This window comes from Ictidomys tridecemlineatus, chromosome 4 (genome assembly GCF_052094955.1).
Source record: "Ictidomys tridecemlineatus isolate mIctTri1 chromosome 4, mIctTri1.hap1, whole genome shotgun sequence".
Taxonomy (NCBI): domain Eukaryota; kingdom Metazoa; phylum Chordata; class Mammalia; order Rodentia; family Sciuridae; genus Ictidomys; species Ictidomys tridecemlineatus.
In genome coordinates, this window is record NC_135480.1 from 53,314,361 (window position 1) to 53,329,334 (window position 14,974).

The window sequence follows — 14,974 nt, forward strand, 5'->3', positions numbered from 1 at the left end:
TGATGCTACAAGGGATCTGTTTCAATGCAGCTAGTTTTAGGCCAATTTTGAAACTTAAATTATGGTCATCTATATTAGTTCTAATTTGTATTAAACATCAAATTGACAAAGAAGTAATAACAGACTCCTTTTTATACTGAGAGTAAGATTATTAATTCCTATAACTTCTCTGGAAGATAATACGATGACATCTTTTAAAATTATAAATTCATATGCCTTTTTGATCCAGAAATTCTACTTTTAAAATATACAGCCAATCAATAATAGTGATACATGCAAAATGACACAAGTCTAAGACTATGATAGCAGCATTATTTGTATTAGTAAAGGACTGGAAACAACCTGAATGTCCATTGTGAAGGGACTGACTAAATAAATATAGTACATTGAAAGAAAAGAATTACTGCCTAGCCAGAAAAAAAGAATGAGCAATCTTTTTTTTTTTTTGTAAGAATTGTCATAGAATGATCTTCAGGATACTGTGTGTGTGTGTGTGTGTGTGTGTGTGTGTTTGTGTGTTGTGGGGAACAATATTGCTATCCCTGACCATAGAGATTGTTTCGGAGTATTTCTTCCTAGACCCATTAGTCTACTTTAAGGACTGACACACATTAACGAATGAAACAGCGAGGAAGAATGGAAACATTAAGCCAGATATGATTATAAGCAAATTAAAAGAAAATATTTGTATAATATTAGTTGCAGTGGAATATTGAAAAACATTCCCTCAACTATTTGAATAATAACTCAGAATTCAAGTAGAAATATCAAAAGAGAGAAAGAGTTACACTTAGATTTGTCTTTTAATAGGATTTGTATATAAAGTTAATTAAATTTTATGAATTGAAACTCCTAAATAGGTTTTATGTTTTGGACTGTACTAAATAAAGCCATGTGTCCTCAGCCAGATACCAGAACATTAAGGGTGCCATAATCTCACCATAATGACGAACATAAGGAGTTTCAACAAGAGGAAACAACCTATGTTAGTGAATATTAAAGACTTTTAAATATATTCTGCTTTTTGAAAGAATACATGGAAGCAACTGAGAAGTCTTCTTGGGGGTAAAAAGGAAGAGAAAATGACCTTTTACATTTCAGATTTATACAAATCATTCAAGGTACAAAATGCTTTTTAAGTATTACCTGCTCAAGAATTAGCATACATTGTTATAAAGTCAGACATGAGTGAGGCTCTGAAGAGGCACATATTTAAGAATTGTCTGCAATAAACAGACACCAGGTAGATCTTCTCTTTCTTTAAATATAGATATCAAAAAGTGTAAATGACCTGAAACTTTGCTGCATCTCTGGGAAGTTGTTTATTCATTGGAGATATATATATATACACATACATACACACACTACTGTGCATAAAATGTAGTTATAATTTGTGTTATAAAATGTACTTATTATATATGAGTTTGAATGATCAAAAAACACCAGATTAATTTGCTTTGCGTTATGTATAATTTTTTTCACATTTTTGAAAATTGTTCACCTGATTATTAATCAACGTGTACTCTTTCAGTTAACCAGAAGAGTAAACTTGTGAACCCTTTCTCAGACTGTTTCTCTCATGATGAGAACATGTTATATCTATATCCCATGCCCCTGGCCCCTGTCCTGTTTTATAGCATCCAGGAACATTCTGCTCTCTTTTATAACTCTTATGCTCAGTTTAATTTAATTAAAAATGATTAATTAAAATGAACCAAAGGTCAAAGTAGACTCTGCTTCCCTCATGACATCAGAATTTGAGACTGGTTCCTCTTCTACTATTGGAATGAGGTGATCTGAGAACTTACAGTTGCCTGTGAAAATTCATCTGCTTGTTTTGTGCTTTAAGCTCACACAGTACTTTCATGGCTACCTCCTCAGTTCATTCTCATAATCAAAGTAAACATGCAATTATTGTTTTCCATATCCCTTTACCAGTGAAGAATTGAGACTTTAAGGGATCTATAGACCTGCCCAAGTGGTGTGACTAGGATTATAAGTCAGTTCCTGGATTCATGCAGGAGAATGGTGAGGATATGAGAGTGGTTGGGTATGCAGCAGTTTTGTACCCCACTGGGCGGGCACATGTCATTTTGCATGACAGAAGTTTTGAAATTGAGCCTGTATGGTTTGCTTCACACCAAACACTAAAAAAGTCACTTGGCTTAAAGGTGATAAAGGGCCAGGTGTGGTGTCACATATGGAAGGCTGAGGCAGGAGAATTGTAAGTTTCAAACCAATTCCAGCAACTTAGCAAGGCCCTAAGGACTTAGTGAGACCCTGTCTCAAAATAAAATGTAAAAAAATTAAAATAAAAAAAGGGCTGGGTGTGATTCAATGGTTAAGTTACCCTGGGTTCAATCCCCAGTACCAAAAAAAACCTCAAAAACTAAAGGATCTTTTTGGAGAGATTTAATAATAAGTTTACAGTGTGACTATTTTGTGTCCCAAAAATAGAATGCTTCAACTTGCAAATCTTTAATGACAGTGTCGTTCTTTGAGTTGATGTTTATTTTCATGTCTGAATTAATTCAGGTCTCTTCTTTCATTTGTAGTCCAAGAAATTACTTGGAACCAGTAAGAGGGCAGATACAGAAGACGTTGACACGTGCTGTTCTCTTTCCACCTCTAGCAAACTTCTTCCAGCTGATCTCAAGGGAGAACTAGAGAAAACCCCTGTGTCTCCAACCAAATCCACTGCTAAATCCACTGCCCTGCTTCGATCCAAAAAGAAACTCTAAGGCTCCCTCCAGTGCTGAATAGTACAAAAACAAACTGCTCTCTCTAGTGCTAAAGGCAGGGCATAGGAGGGGAAAGGACAGTACTATACGGAGATGTTTTTTAGCTCGGCTGGGCCCTGCCTTGTGTTTGCATCAGGTTAAAACTGAAGCTCGTTATCTCCAAAGCAGTGTAAACTGCACAGGGTGTTGGAGGACAGCCACCAACAGGCTTGATGTCAGGCTGCAGCTGAAATCAACATAAGTTATACCTGAAGTTTGCTTTGGGAGGGGGTGCAAATGCCCTCAGTGGAAGGCTGTGGGCATACTTGCTCAGTTTTACTTAAGATTTTGCAGTTAGGCACAATTATTTGCAAGGGAAAAACAAAAGGCCGAATATGGTAATGGGGGTTCCAAATAATTATGTGCACTTTGCACTAGAAGACTTTGTTAGAAAATTACTAATAAACTTGCCATAGGCATTATGGCAGAATGTTTCAGTCCTTCACGTGTTCTTATGATTTTAGGTTGTTGTAGATTGTTTAGGACAACTTATTTTAAACATAAAAAAATAGGACATTTTGTAACTGCTTGCCATTAACTTGCTGCTAAATTCTCAATGTATTGATTAAGTCAATAAAAACCAGATGTTACCCATGCACGTTAATTTTTATGTTAACGAGAAGGGAATATATTAAGGTCTTGTAATCCTTAGACCATAGTTGGCCTGTTGCTGCAATGGTAGGTGCATACCTTGGGGATGAGCATGAGGCTAAATACAGGGAAAATACATCATTAATCTTAGTATTGGAGATATCTCCTTTCCATCCAGTTAAATAATTTTGCTATCCAGAGGCTAAACTGGGTGAATGAATGTCTTTTTGGCTTCTCAATTAAAAAAAATCAGTTTGTATTTTTCTTTATAAAGTAATAACCTAGCTTAATTTCAGACTCTTGTGGCATTGTCATTTAGGACTCCAAAGTGAACCATATTTGGCCAGTTAAGCAAGTACTAGTATATATAAATCCATTCAGTGGCTAAAGGATGTACATGTGCTTTCTGCAATTAATTTAGAAGACACTACTGTGATTCTGAATGCATCAGAGATAACACTGACATGAGTTACCCTGGCCAAAGGGTTCTGCCAGTATTTTCTTAATACCTTCAACCTGCTTCCATTGAGGGAATCTGTGAGCCAAACATGTCTAGTGTAAGTAGTCTTAGTCTTATTTTAAAACTGAAGTCGATGTAGCTTCTTCAAGTTCTTTCCCCCTTTTTGATGATTATTTCCAGTTCTCTAGGAATCCCGTACAGCATCTCCTAAGCTTTAAGTATTCTCTTAGGGTTTTGTGAGCCAGCGAGGAGTGTGTTCTGTCCACTAGATCATAACCATGGCCTCACTAGCTAAATGGAAATTCCCTTTTCCTAGTAGTACTTGGAAGCAGAGGGGAGAGCTATAGTCTGTCACCTCTGGAGGGAAGAGTAGGGACCTAGACCTTGATGGAGAGCTGGTCTCCTTGCAAAAAAGCCAACCAAGACTGTGGTTATGACTCTGCAGAGTTCCCAGGCCTAAAATGGACTATTCCCTGTGTTCAAAATGCTTTTACTTTTACAGTGATATTGTCTTTGGGGATTAGAGGAGTCTGTGGTAAAATTGAGTACTATCCACATCTCTCTGGGCCCTAAATTAATGATTCTGTTCAGTAAGCCTGAGCAAAGCACCAGAACTATCTACTTATTGAAAATTGAAGTTGTTTTATAACATTTTAGTGTCTCTGTACCTTTTCCCATCACACACCAGGCAAGAACCAGCCATCCTTCCTATCATAAGATGCATTTTATTAGCTCTCCTAATAACAGAGATATTCTGTTACATATCTTCATCTTATTTGCATAGAATCTTTCTGATAGAAATTTAACTCACTCTTTGGAGAGACAAGTTCCCTATTATTTCTGTTATTTACTCATAAGGAACACATTGAGACTGGGCCATATCTGAGCATTGTTTTCCAACTAATAGTCCTCTTTCTTCATTTAATTTCCATTGCTGTGAAAAAAAAAGTTGCTTTTCCCTTTCAGTTTGGCTTCTTTGACCAAAAGGCTATCTCTGAGGCATCAATGACAATCTCTCTGACACCTCCCATGCACCACAGGACAGAGAGCTGGGTTTTGCCCAGAGGGACACACTTTGTCTCCACAGTACAAAGCAGTTGTTTCCAATTCAACTCTCTGACTTGATAGCAGGTAAGTCAAGGCAGGAAGAATGTAAAAAAGATAGGAATGCAGGCCTGGAGCTGGGGATGAGTTCATCTGAGAACAGAAGATGGTATCAGAGAAGAAAGGAAAATGGTTGGGGTTGGGGAAAGCAAGATGAGAAGCAAGTACAGTTAACAAAACTGAAGAATGGCATGTGGCTTTGTCAAACCTGGAAGCAGAAGTCAAAGAAGGGAAACACACTGCTCATTGAATAGCCAGTCTAAAACAAAATTAGCCCCCTCCCTGGCCTGTATACAATCAAAGCCAAAGACAGGGCGAGGAAACAAAGATCTATGGAAGCTGGGAGGCTGTGGTTTGAAGATTTGGCCACACATAGTCCTTACATTTTGAGTAAGAATGTTATGTAGTATGGGCAGGGGAGGGAGCAGAAGAGAAAAAATAAAAACATTTTGTGCTTATCATGGAAATGCTTTGTTTAAATAATTCTATTTGACTCCAAAATGTAAGTTCCAGGTTAGACAGATCAAAAGCAGTGAGTCTTGAAAATGAATCTTTTAAAATTCCAGCCCTGCTGTTGGAATAGAGAATAAAGGCTTTGTTCAAACATGCATTCCCAGCAGTAAGCAGGGCTTTGAAATTGGCTGAGGAAGTTGTGTCCTATAATGGCTGCACTTGGCTGGATATCAAGACGCTGTGGTCTCTGGGAAATGACCCTGAGCTGGATATTTTCTATTGACCCCTTCAAAACTACTCTGCGTGCTCTGTCCTCTCTATCCAGAGGCTGATCTTTAGGGACTGCATTATCGGACTGCCCTGATTCCTGGATTAGTTAGGATTCTATCCATAGAGAGCAAGGCCCAGACATTCCTCCCAGTGCCTTGTGTGCTGGGCCGCTTGGCATTTGCTGCATCCTCCTTTTTTAGGCCAAGCTCCTTGGCATCCCTTAGCAGTGTGCTCCTGGTCCCTTTAAGGACAAGACCAGACACTATTGCCCTTGGGTACCATATTTTCCTTTGCGAGTTTCCCTCTCTGTCTCTTTATAAATTGTCTCTTCCTTGAACTCTCTTCTTTCCCACAATCCAGATCCTTTCCTCGCCAACTCTACATTGTTCTTGACCCAGGATGGGTCAGGATTGATGTAATCAATCCTGTTCTGGCTGTGTCAATTCTCCACATTTCCCTAAATTACTCCTATCATATTAGAGTTAAGCAATGAGCAGAGCACGAAGCCTAAATGAGTTCTTCCTGAAAATGTGAGGCACGTGGGTAGTCATGGGGGCTGGAGCAGGGGTGCAGGGGAACTGTTCCCAGGATTGGAACCTAAGCAGAGTAAAATAAACCTAGCATTAACCAACTGAATCTGAAATACAAAATGGACTCGACCCAAAAGGCTTGTGTTTTTGTCTTAAATTCCAACCCTGGCTTTGGGGCCTAAAGAAATCAAAAACCAAGAGGCCCTCCAGCCTGGGAGGGGGGCCACCCTGCTGCTTCCTGGCTGTTGATGAACATCTGCCTGAGGCTTCCAGGGAACCCAGGACCTGTTGTGCCAAGGTCAGAAGCACAGGCGGCCTGAAGGCAGGACGGCTCCCTGGGCTTTGCTTTTGCTTCATCTTTGCAAGCACAAAAATCACTTCATAAAAACATTTTAAAGTAAAATTTCCACTATTCAAAGGTCTTGCATAGTTCAGTTTTACTCTTCAGGATCCTGTATTTTTCTGAGTGAGCTGACTTCGAACTGATTTTTTATTTCTGTTCAGTGAATTGTTATCACTTAATGCTCATTGGTGAGCCAATTTTCTTTGCCTTTGTTCTTCAAAGGAAGGCCATATTCAGCAACCGTCTTGCATTTTAGTGTCTGCCTTCCTTAGTTGCTGGTGTAATCAATCCTGTTCTGGCTGTGTCAATTCTCCACATTTCCCTAAATTACTGGGAGCAGCCCCCAGCAGGAGTCTTGGGGCCTCTCACCTGTGCCCCATGGGCCTCTCTTTGAGCAGCAGCACTCAATTGGTGGTAGAACACTGGGAAAGCCAAAGGAGTCGTCACAGGCGTTGCTGCAATCTCAGAGACCTTCTTCTCCCTGCTGACCAGTGCCATCCCATCTGGGAACACATAGCAAAACCTCAGATGACCTCCTCCCCACAGGAGGCAGTGGTTTCTGGCCTGCTGCATCTGAAGTTAGGGCCTCAGTTGCAGTGCAGCCCTCTTGTCCCAGCACAGACTTGGCTCACCCCTCTCCTAACTAGATCAGGCAGCATCTTCACACCCTAGCCATGGCAATGATACTGAGGGCCCACCTGTCTCCCTGCATGTGGGGCACTGAAGCACACCTTTCATTCTTTTTCTGCAGTCAAGGTCCTGAAAGCAAGCTATTGTTCAGGGAAGACTTCCCTCATCAGCCCAGAAATCTTTTTCCATCCATAGGAGCAATTGCAAAGTCCCAGAAACAGCATTTCCAGCCTCCCCAAGGGACAAGATGGGTGCATTGGAAGATGGAGAGCAACTGACCCTTGTGTGGAGGTGGCCACTATTATGTCCTGGTCCTAAATTTGATTTACACTGAATTTACTTGACATCACAGTCCTCTTGTAAGGGGGATTTTAGATTATATTAGTCTGTCTTTTAGCTAAAGTTCCTCTCCAGAATGATGATGTAACAATAGCAGCAACATTTCAGAGCACTTACCCTGTGCCAGACACCATGCTAAGCCCTTTATGTGTATTAGTTCTTTTAATACTTACAATAAACTACGAAGATGATACTATTTTTATCTCTACACAGGAACAAATTGAGGCACAGAGAGATAAAGGAATTTATTCAAGGTCACATAACTAATAAGTAGCAGAACCCAGGATCCGAGCCCCACCACCAGGCTCAAGTGCTACTGTAGCGCTACGGGCCTCTCAAGGCCTTTGTGGCTTTACTTCCCTACTCTTTAGGCCTGAGACTGTGGTAAAGTTTGATCCCAGGGTTTCAAAAGGTCAGTGGCTCATGCACACCTCTGTCTCCCAGAGTGGTAATATAGGCAAGCTTGAGATCTAAGATATCAGAAGAAAGCAGAATTATTTTACATCTTGACAAATTTGAGTAAGATCCAACAACATGAAACAAGGAAGGCTACATTCTGAAGGACTCTGAATGATAAAAATAAATTTGCAGTGTTTTCACTGGTCACTCATTGTCTGGAACAGTCTTCAGCAGCCTTTGAACATGTCTTTGACCAAAGAGCAAAGGCTCTGTTACTTCCTCGGGCAGGCACTCCTTCTGGTGAATGTAGTAGACTGATGCTTCCCAGGAGCAAAGGTTTGCAATTCCCATCTCAGGTAAATTGGGGTTAAGAATCATTATAATATTTCTATTTCTATATTTCTTCTTCAGGTGGGATGGGTAGCTGTGTGGCTGAGAATGCAGAGCTCAGAGCCAGCTGCTGGAACTCTCCTCTGCACCCTTATTTGTGAGCCTCTAACTTTTACCGTTACTTACTGCTTTAGGATAACACTAGACACAAGGACGTCTTCCCCTGTCCTCCTGACATCCTTCTAGCTCAGGTGTCTCAGACACACTCATTGTGCGAGGCAGGAGGGACTTCTGATCTGGGGGATGAAACCAACAGCTAGGGGTGGTACTGCCTCCCCTGGAGCTGTCTGCTCCTTGGTGCTGAGAGAAGAGAGGCAGATCTAAATTGGGGTCCTCGTTGCTGGTTTAGAACTTTTGGAGGAAACGCCTTCTAGTGGGAAAGCTCCCAAACATACTGAAGTAGGTCATTTTTTGCAGGAGTTATGTTTTTCCGCAGGAGCAGTTGCCTGGCTCTAGCTGTACTCCCTTTTCCCCAGCAATGCAGAACTTAGTCACAGACCTCAGCTATTCAGTTGAAGTTTCATATCTGCTTTCTGCTTCCTGATTTTTTATACTAGTTTATATCCATGAAACACTGCCACATGCCCCACCCCATATTAAACTTGAGCAAGAATGTCTCACCTGCAGTGCATCCTGATTGCTTGGAAGATAGCTAAACTATTCTTTTTCCAAAGTGAACAGCCTCTGGCTCTGTGGTAGCAGCATGAAAGACGGAGTTGCACAGATGTTGTTCACCAGGTAGGAATAGACTGAGAGCTTCAGCTATTCATTCAAGAAACACCTCTACCGTCTACCATGTACCAGCCACCGTGACAGGCACGTGCGCTAAAGAGCCACATAGTCTTGGAGGTACAGGGGACATGATAGCAGTCTATACAAACATGTAATATGATTATCTTGTGACTAGATCTAAGAACAGAGTTAATAGAGTGCTATAATAGAGAACAGCATGGTAAGACCCCCCTCTTGGAGAGCCTTTCTGAGGAAACTTGAAGGCTAAAGTGAAGTCAAACATGGGAAGAGCCAGGGTAAGAATGTTTTAGGCAGAGGGAACAGGGAAAGATCTCAGGGGATTCCAGGACTTGGTTCAAAAGCCAGTGTGATGGGGAGGAAGTGAGGCAGACCAGGCAATTCAGGGCCTTGGAGATCTCATTTATTCTAAATACCATTGACAGGCTCTCAACTGGAGAATGACATATGGTTGTGTGTACTCTGTTTTCTGTGTAAGGAATGACTCAAAGAGGAGCAAAAAGGGGAGCAGGGATATTAGTTAAGAGGACATCAAGTGAGATGGTGGCTGAGAAGATGAAGAGAAATACATGAGGTATATGTTAGAGATAGATTTAATGGGATTCAATGATGGATTAGATGTGAAGGGTGAAGAAAAGTAGGAGAGAAGCAGGAATGACCTTTGGCTTCAGTAACGAGATTGATGGTGAGTGCATGTGCTTGGGAAGACAGAGTTGGCAGTTGACAGTGGGATGGAGACTTCTATCTGGTCCTATTAAATTTGAGATGCCTAGCAGATCTTGAAGTGGAGATGGTTGCCTGAAACAGATTTAAAGGTAGAATGGATCAAGGAGGATGTAGCCAAACCTCGTAATAACTTGATTAACCAAATCTGAATTGTGACAGGTAACAAGGCCACAGCCGCCAAATCATCATTCCATAGCCTCCCATCAGCAAGAAGTCAGAAGACGGTGGACCATGTACTTATCCCAAATGAAACTTGAAACTTTTTGAATGGTTCTGTCAGCACCCACCCACCTCCATGACATGCTTCCTGGGATGGAGCCTCCCTGCCTTCCATCACAGATGAATCCTACTCTGCAAACACGCAAATGCTAGAAGAGTCTTCACATTATCTGACATCTGCGACTCTTCGGACTCTCTGGAACCTTATAAAGTAGGCTCCTGCTGCCATGCAATGGCCCCTCAGGGTTGAGAGTGATCTCTAAATCCCCGAGCATCTTTTACAGTCCAAATATCCCCACTTCTCTTGGGCTCCAGTCTAACTTGTCTGTCTCTCCAAGTGTGACCTGGACCCCAGAACTCTGGATGCCACACCTCTGTCATGAGTCGTGCGTTCCTGTTAACAAGGATTCATGGCTATCTGGCTTTAGTTCCCTGTGACAGGCTTTAATGACAACATATCTCTGAAGCACATTTATTTTCTTACTTATGTCCTTGTGGCAGACTTCTGTGACCACTAAAGAATCCTTTTGCTGCATAATGCCCTCAGGAGTAACAGAGTATGTTGATGTGCCTGAGTTGGATCTGAGTCACAGAGCCCTGAGTTTACCAGAGAAGACATAATCATTTTCCATAAGTCTCTGTCTTGCTAATTGTGCGCTGAGTTATTTGGAAAAGTAAAAAGGTACAGATCAAATTACAGACCTTCTTGCCAGGGAATGCATTAGCAGCCCAGCTACCTCTGGAGGGGCAGTAAGACACAGAGGAGAGGCCTGGCAACCTCAGACAGTACCTGTCCCAAGCCCTCTAGCAGACATGTGTTGAGTTGTCATCTGTGCCTGTGTGCTGTGGGCATCCCGCCTTCCCATCCTCAGGCATGGTGTGTGGGGTGGGAATTAACCTCCATGATTGGCTCCAATGGCCCTGAGTGTTCCTCCTCTGTTACTAACAGGAATCTGGGTCATTTTCAGAGAAAATTCTGAGCTCCACCCAAACATCTCTGAGAATTCCCAGGAGTGCTCTTTCATGTCCTTGGTCACCTGTATCTCTTTTCCTAGAGCAGAAGTTCAGGTGTGACCCTCAACACCAAAGTGTTGCTTCTGATATCCTGGCCTTCACTGTTCCTTCCAAGGCCTCTGCTTTACTGGCTCCTGGGCAGATTCTGGTGAGCCAGGACTGGAGTAGTTGCTGCCAGCAACATGCCACATGTCCAATGTGGTGAGGGTCAGTCTTGAATCCCAGGGATCCATCCTGACCTGGCATGATGCAGTTGCCTAAGCTCTTGGGTCCTTCTTCCCTCACCACAGGGTGTCCCTTAAGTGGACTGGCCTTGTGGAGCAGAGTGAGTGGGTGCTGAGTGAGTGCTGGGGAGCATGCAACTTAAGATATAGGGTGGGAGCTAGGTAGGAGTATTTGGGAAGGGGTGTCCTGTGGGATGTGAGTGGGAGGGAGGGGCCCTCAGAAATTGCTCAGGCTTCTTTGGCCCCACTCTTGGGTCTCTGAAGCTTTCCAGGAATCCTGACATGCAATGTGTCTGCTTCCTATCTGGACTCCAAAGTAAAGACACTAGCAGGCTATTTCCAACTGACAAGGGACAGAATGCAAAGAGCATATCTGCCTCTGATGAAGCGGCTCAGGCCCACTCACACCTAAAGTTTTTGAGTGACAAAATCTTTCAAAACACAGAGCCCATCATGGAGATACTAAGAGGCATCTTTGGAGGTGCAAAGTTTAAGGAGTAGCCCAGCCCTCCCTACCCTGCAGCAGGCCCAGGGAAGGAGCGTTGTGGTGGTTCAGTGCTCGCTAGACCAGAGCCAGGCAGGGTGTGGAAACGAAATGGACCCCTACATGGGGTCAGGGAAGGCACAGCTCTTATGGCTTAGTCACACACAGCTCTGGCAGCTGGTCCCCCAACAGCTTAGCCCACCTTCAGTCTCTAGGGTGAGCAGCAGAAGCCCTAACTCTTAGCTGCTATAAAGGGGGAAAGAGGCCGGCAGGAGACTCTCCACTGGTCTAGATTTCTTGGAGTACACTTAAGTGGAGGTCCCCATCATTGCCTTTGGAAGTGAAGAGATTTAAAATGAGGTACATTTAAATTGGCCAGTTTATGGGGAACTTGTTTGGGACTAAGGTGAATACTGGGGATTTGCAGTGGCACCCACCTGCACAATGGAGACAGCAATGTCAACATCAAGACTGTAGGGCATCTACTGGTCATTCTTGGTCAACAGGTTACCATCTCCAGTTTTTGCTTTGGCTGTGACGTGGTTGAGGAAAGTGGTAGTGTTTACAAGGTGCAAAGGGGCACAGTCTGGTCACTGGTTTTGATTAATGGACAAACAGAAGCAGGAAATGGGACAGCAAGGAGGAAAAAACAGGTACTAGGAAAACATCTTCAGATTCTGCTTTTGAAGCCCAGTGGCTATGGCAGCCACCCCTCCTTCCCAGGACTCAGGATTCCAAGCCTCCACAAAGACCCCTGTTTCCAGAAGCCCGCCTGCCCCGTGTGGCCAGTGTGCTGTGTTGGCTGGGTCAGAACTACAGCTCTGACAAGCTCACTTACCTGGGGAACAGTCCATGGCCAGCTCAGGAAGAAAGAAGGGAAGGAGGGTGGGAAGCGGGAAGGAAGAGAAGGAAAGGAACGTGTTGTTCTTTTGGAAGTCTGAAATCTAAGTAGCCCAAGAGCCCAAGGATTAGGTTGTGCTCTTCAAACTGAGTTTCCCAACCCTCCAGACTAGGACCTCTGAACCCCAAGATTCACTGATCTGCTTCTACTTTCTAGAGAAAAGGGATTTGCAAGTAAATGAGTATACACAACTTGCTGCTGGCAGCACATATGAACTGCTTACATACGATTCAAGAATATAAGCTTAAACACATTATAAAACAATTCTCTGCGAACCTGAAAATTGGCCGGTAGTTCTATTACTTTCCCCTGGATGGTATTGTTAGTCTCTCAAGTAACACAAATTCAAGGGGTACATCACCAATGAGTTTCTTTCTGTGAGAGTGGTGGGAACCAACAGGAATGCCCACTTCAAATGCTCATGATTGGGAGGTAAGACCCTGGATACCCTGTTGCTGCAAATAAATGTTACTACGCATTTTCAGGGTAGATCAACAAGCAACTACATGGAGAACAACAAAGCTAAATTCATGGGAGTCTGTAGTTAAAAGCAGAATAGCAGCTAATTAAAACCACCACCACTTAGGACAGTGGGTCTTTAAACCCTGCAAATGTGCTTTTGTGGGGAGCTCTGCAGCAGGAATGCAGCCACAAGTCTTAGTGGGCTTGGCATTGCAATCTTTCATAGTCTCTGGAAACACATTTAAGTTTAGCCCAATTCTGGGATGGAGAAAATGTTACATGTTAAAGTTCCCCTTAGAAAGGAAACATGCTTGCTTGCAAAATAGCTCAAGATGGGTCCCTAGGCTAGAAGATGAGATGCCTGGCAGGACTGAATCCTGGTATGGCTATTGAAGGAGAGGAGAGTGAGGGAAGGGTGAGGTGGGGAGGATGTGTCCACTTCTCTGGAGAGAAAGTGAGAGAATTCCAGATCATCAAACCCTCCACTTGCAATGTGTGAAGATCCCTGTTAGGGGCTAAATATTTGTGTCCCACCTATGTCAAAGCCAACCCCCAGCCAGGCATAGTGGCACATGCCTATAATCCCAGTATGTTGGAGGCTGAGGGGGGGGGGAGGTTCGAGAGTTCAAGGCCAGCCTCAGCAACTTAGCAAGCCCCTGTCCCAAAATAAAATACAAAAAAAAAAAAATGGGGGGGATGGGGATGTGGCTCAGTAGCTAAGTGTCCCTGGATTCAATCCCCAGTATAGAAAATAAATAAATAAATAATAACCAACCCTCAGTGTGACTGTATCTGGAGGTAGAGCCTTTATGGAAGTAATTAAGGTAAAATGGGTCACTAAGGTAGGGCTGTGATGGAAAAGGATTAGTGTCCTCACAAAAAGAGACAATACAGAGCTTACTTGTGTGCTTGTGGGCTCTCCATCCACCTGAGGACCAGCAGAAAGGTGAATGTATACAAACCAGAAAGAGGGTCCTCACCAGAAACTGAACTTGATCCTGGACTTCCAGCCCCTTCAGAAAACAAGTGTCTGTTGTGTGAATGACCTTGTTTGTCCTTTTAATTTTAGGACAAGGTGTAACTAAGTTGCCCAGGCTGGCCTTGAACTTGTGATCTTCCTGCCTCAGCTTCCTAAGTAGCTAGGTTTACAGGTGTGTGCCACCACATCCGGCTTCTGCTTCTGCTTCCATCTCCACATGGCCTCTCCCTGTGTCTTTTTTTTTTTTTTAATTGTAGTTGGACACAGTACCTTTATTTTATTTATTTATTTTTATTTGGTGCTGAGGATCGAACCCAGGGCCTCATACGTGCTAAGCAAGCGTTCTACAACCTCAGCACTCCCTGTGTCTTTGTGTGTCTTCTCCTCATCTCTTCTTATAAGGACACCAGTCATGAGATGTAGGGACCACTCACTATGTCACTGAACCCAAGACCCAACGCCCCTGGCCATTTCTTGTGACTGGAAAGTGTCCTGAATAAAGCGCTAGGCTGGCATTGAATGCCTACGGGCATCATACACCCTGCCAGAGGCTCTGAAGATTTCTCTCCATCCCCTGTTCACATGAGCTACTTCATCTTCTCTATCCTCAAGTTAGTGGTTGATTTATTTTTTTACCTTAAGTTCAGGATGTTACATTTGTTCCTATGAGATCCCATCCTGGAAGTCTAGACCCAGTAAAAATTCTCACCTCAATAATGGAGAATTTTTGGCCAAGGGGTGTGTTCTGTGTCTCCCTTGAGGCTCTGCTTGGGGGAAACACCAGAGAGTCCTATAAAACTTCAGCTTTTGAGAACTGAAAATCAAATCAATCTTTTATTCTGGTAACTCTGCCCCAGTCACCCAAACTAGCTGCAACCTTCTGGAGGGCACGTGGCCCCTCCACCTCAGCAGCTCATCACCGTTTC

The 14,974-nt window shown here is 43.1% G+C and overlaps 1 protein-coding gene across 2 annotated transcripts in view; it reads left to right on the top strand.

Annotated features, from left to right (window-relative positions):
• Stk33 (serine/threonine kinase 33) overlaps nt 1-3,374 on the top strand; it is a 169,907-nt gene extending 166,533 nt beyond the window's left edge. For both annotated transcript variants that reach the window (XM_040284801.2, XM_021727408.3), the window contains exon 13: nt 2,556-3,374. In XM_040284801.2, coding sequence (XP_040140735.1) covers nt 2,556-2,741 — 186 coding nt within the window. In that variant the 3' untranslated portion in view covers nt 2,742-3,374. The remainder of the gene's footprint in view (nt 1-2,555) is intronic.
• Nucleotides 3,375-14,974: the final 11,600 nt, after the last annotated feature.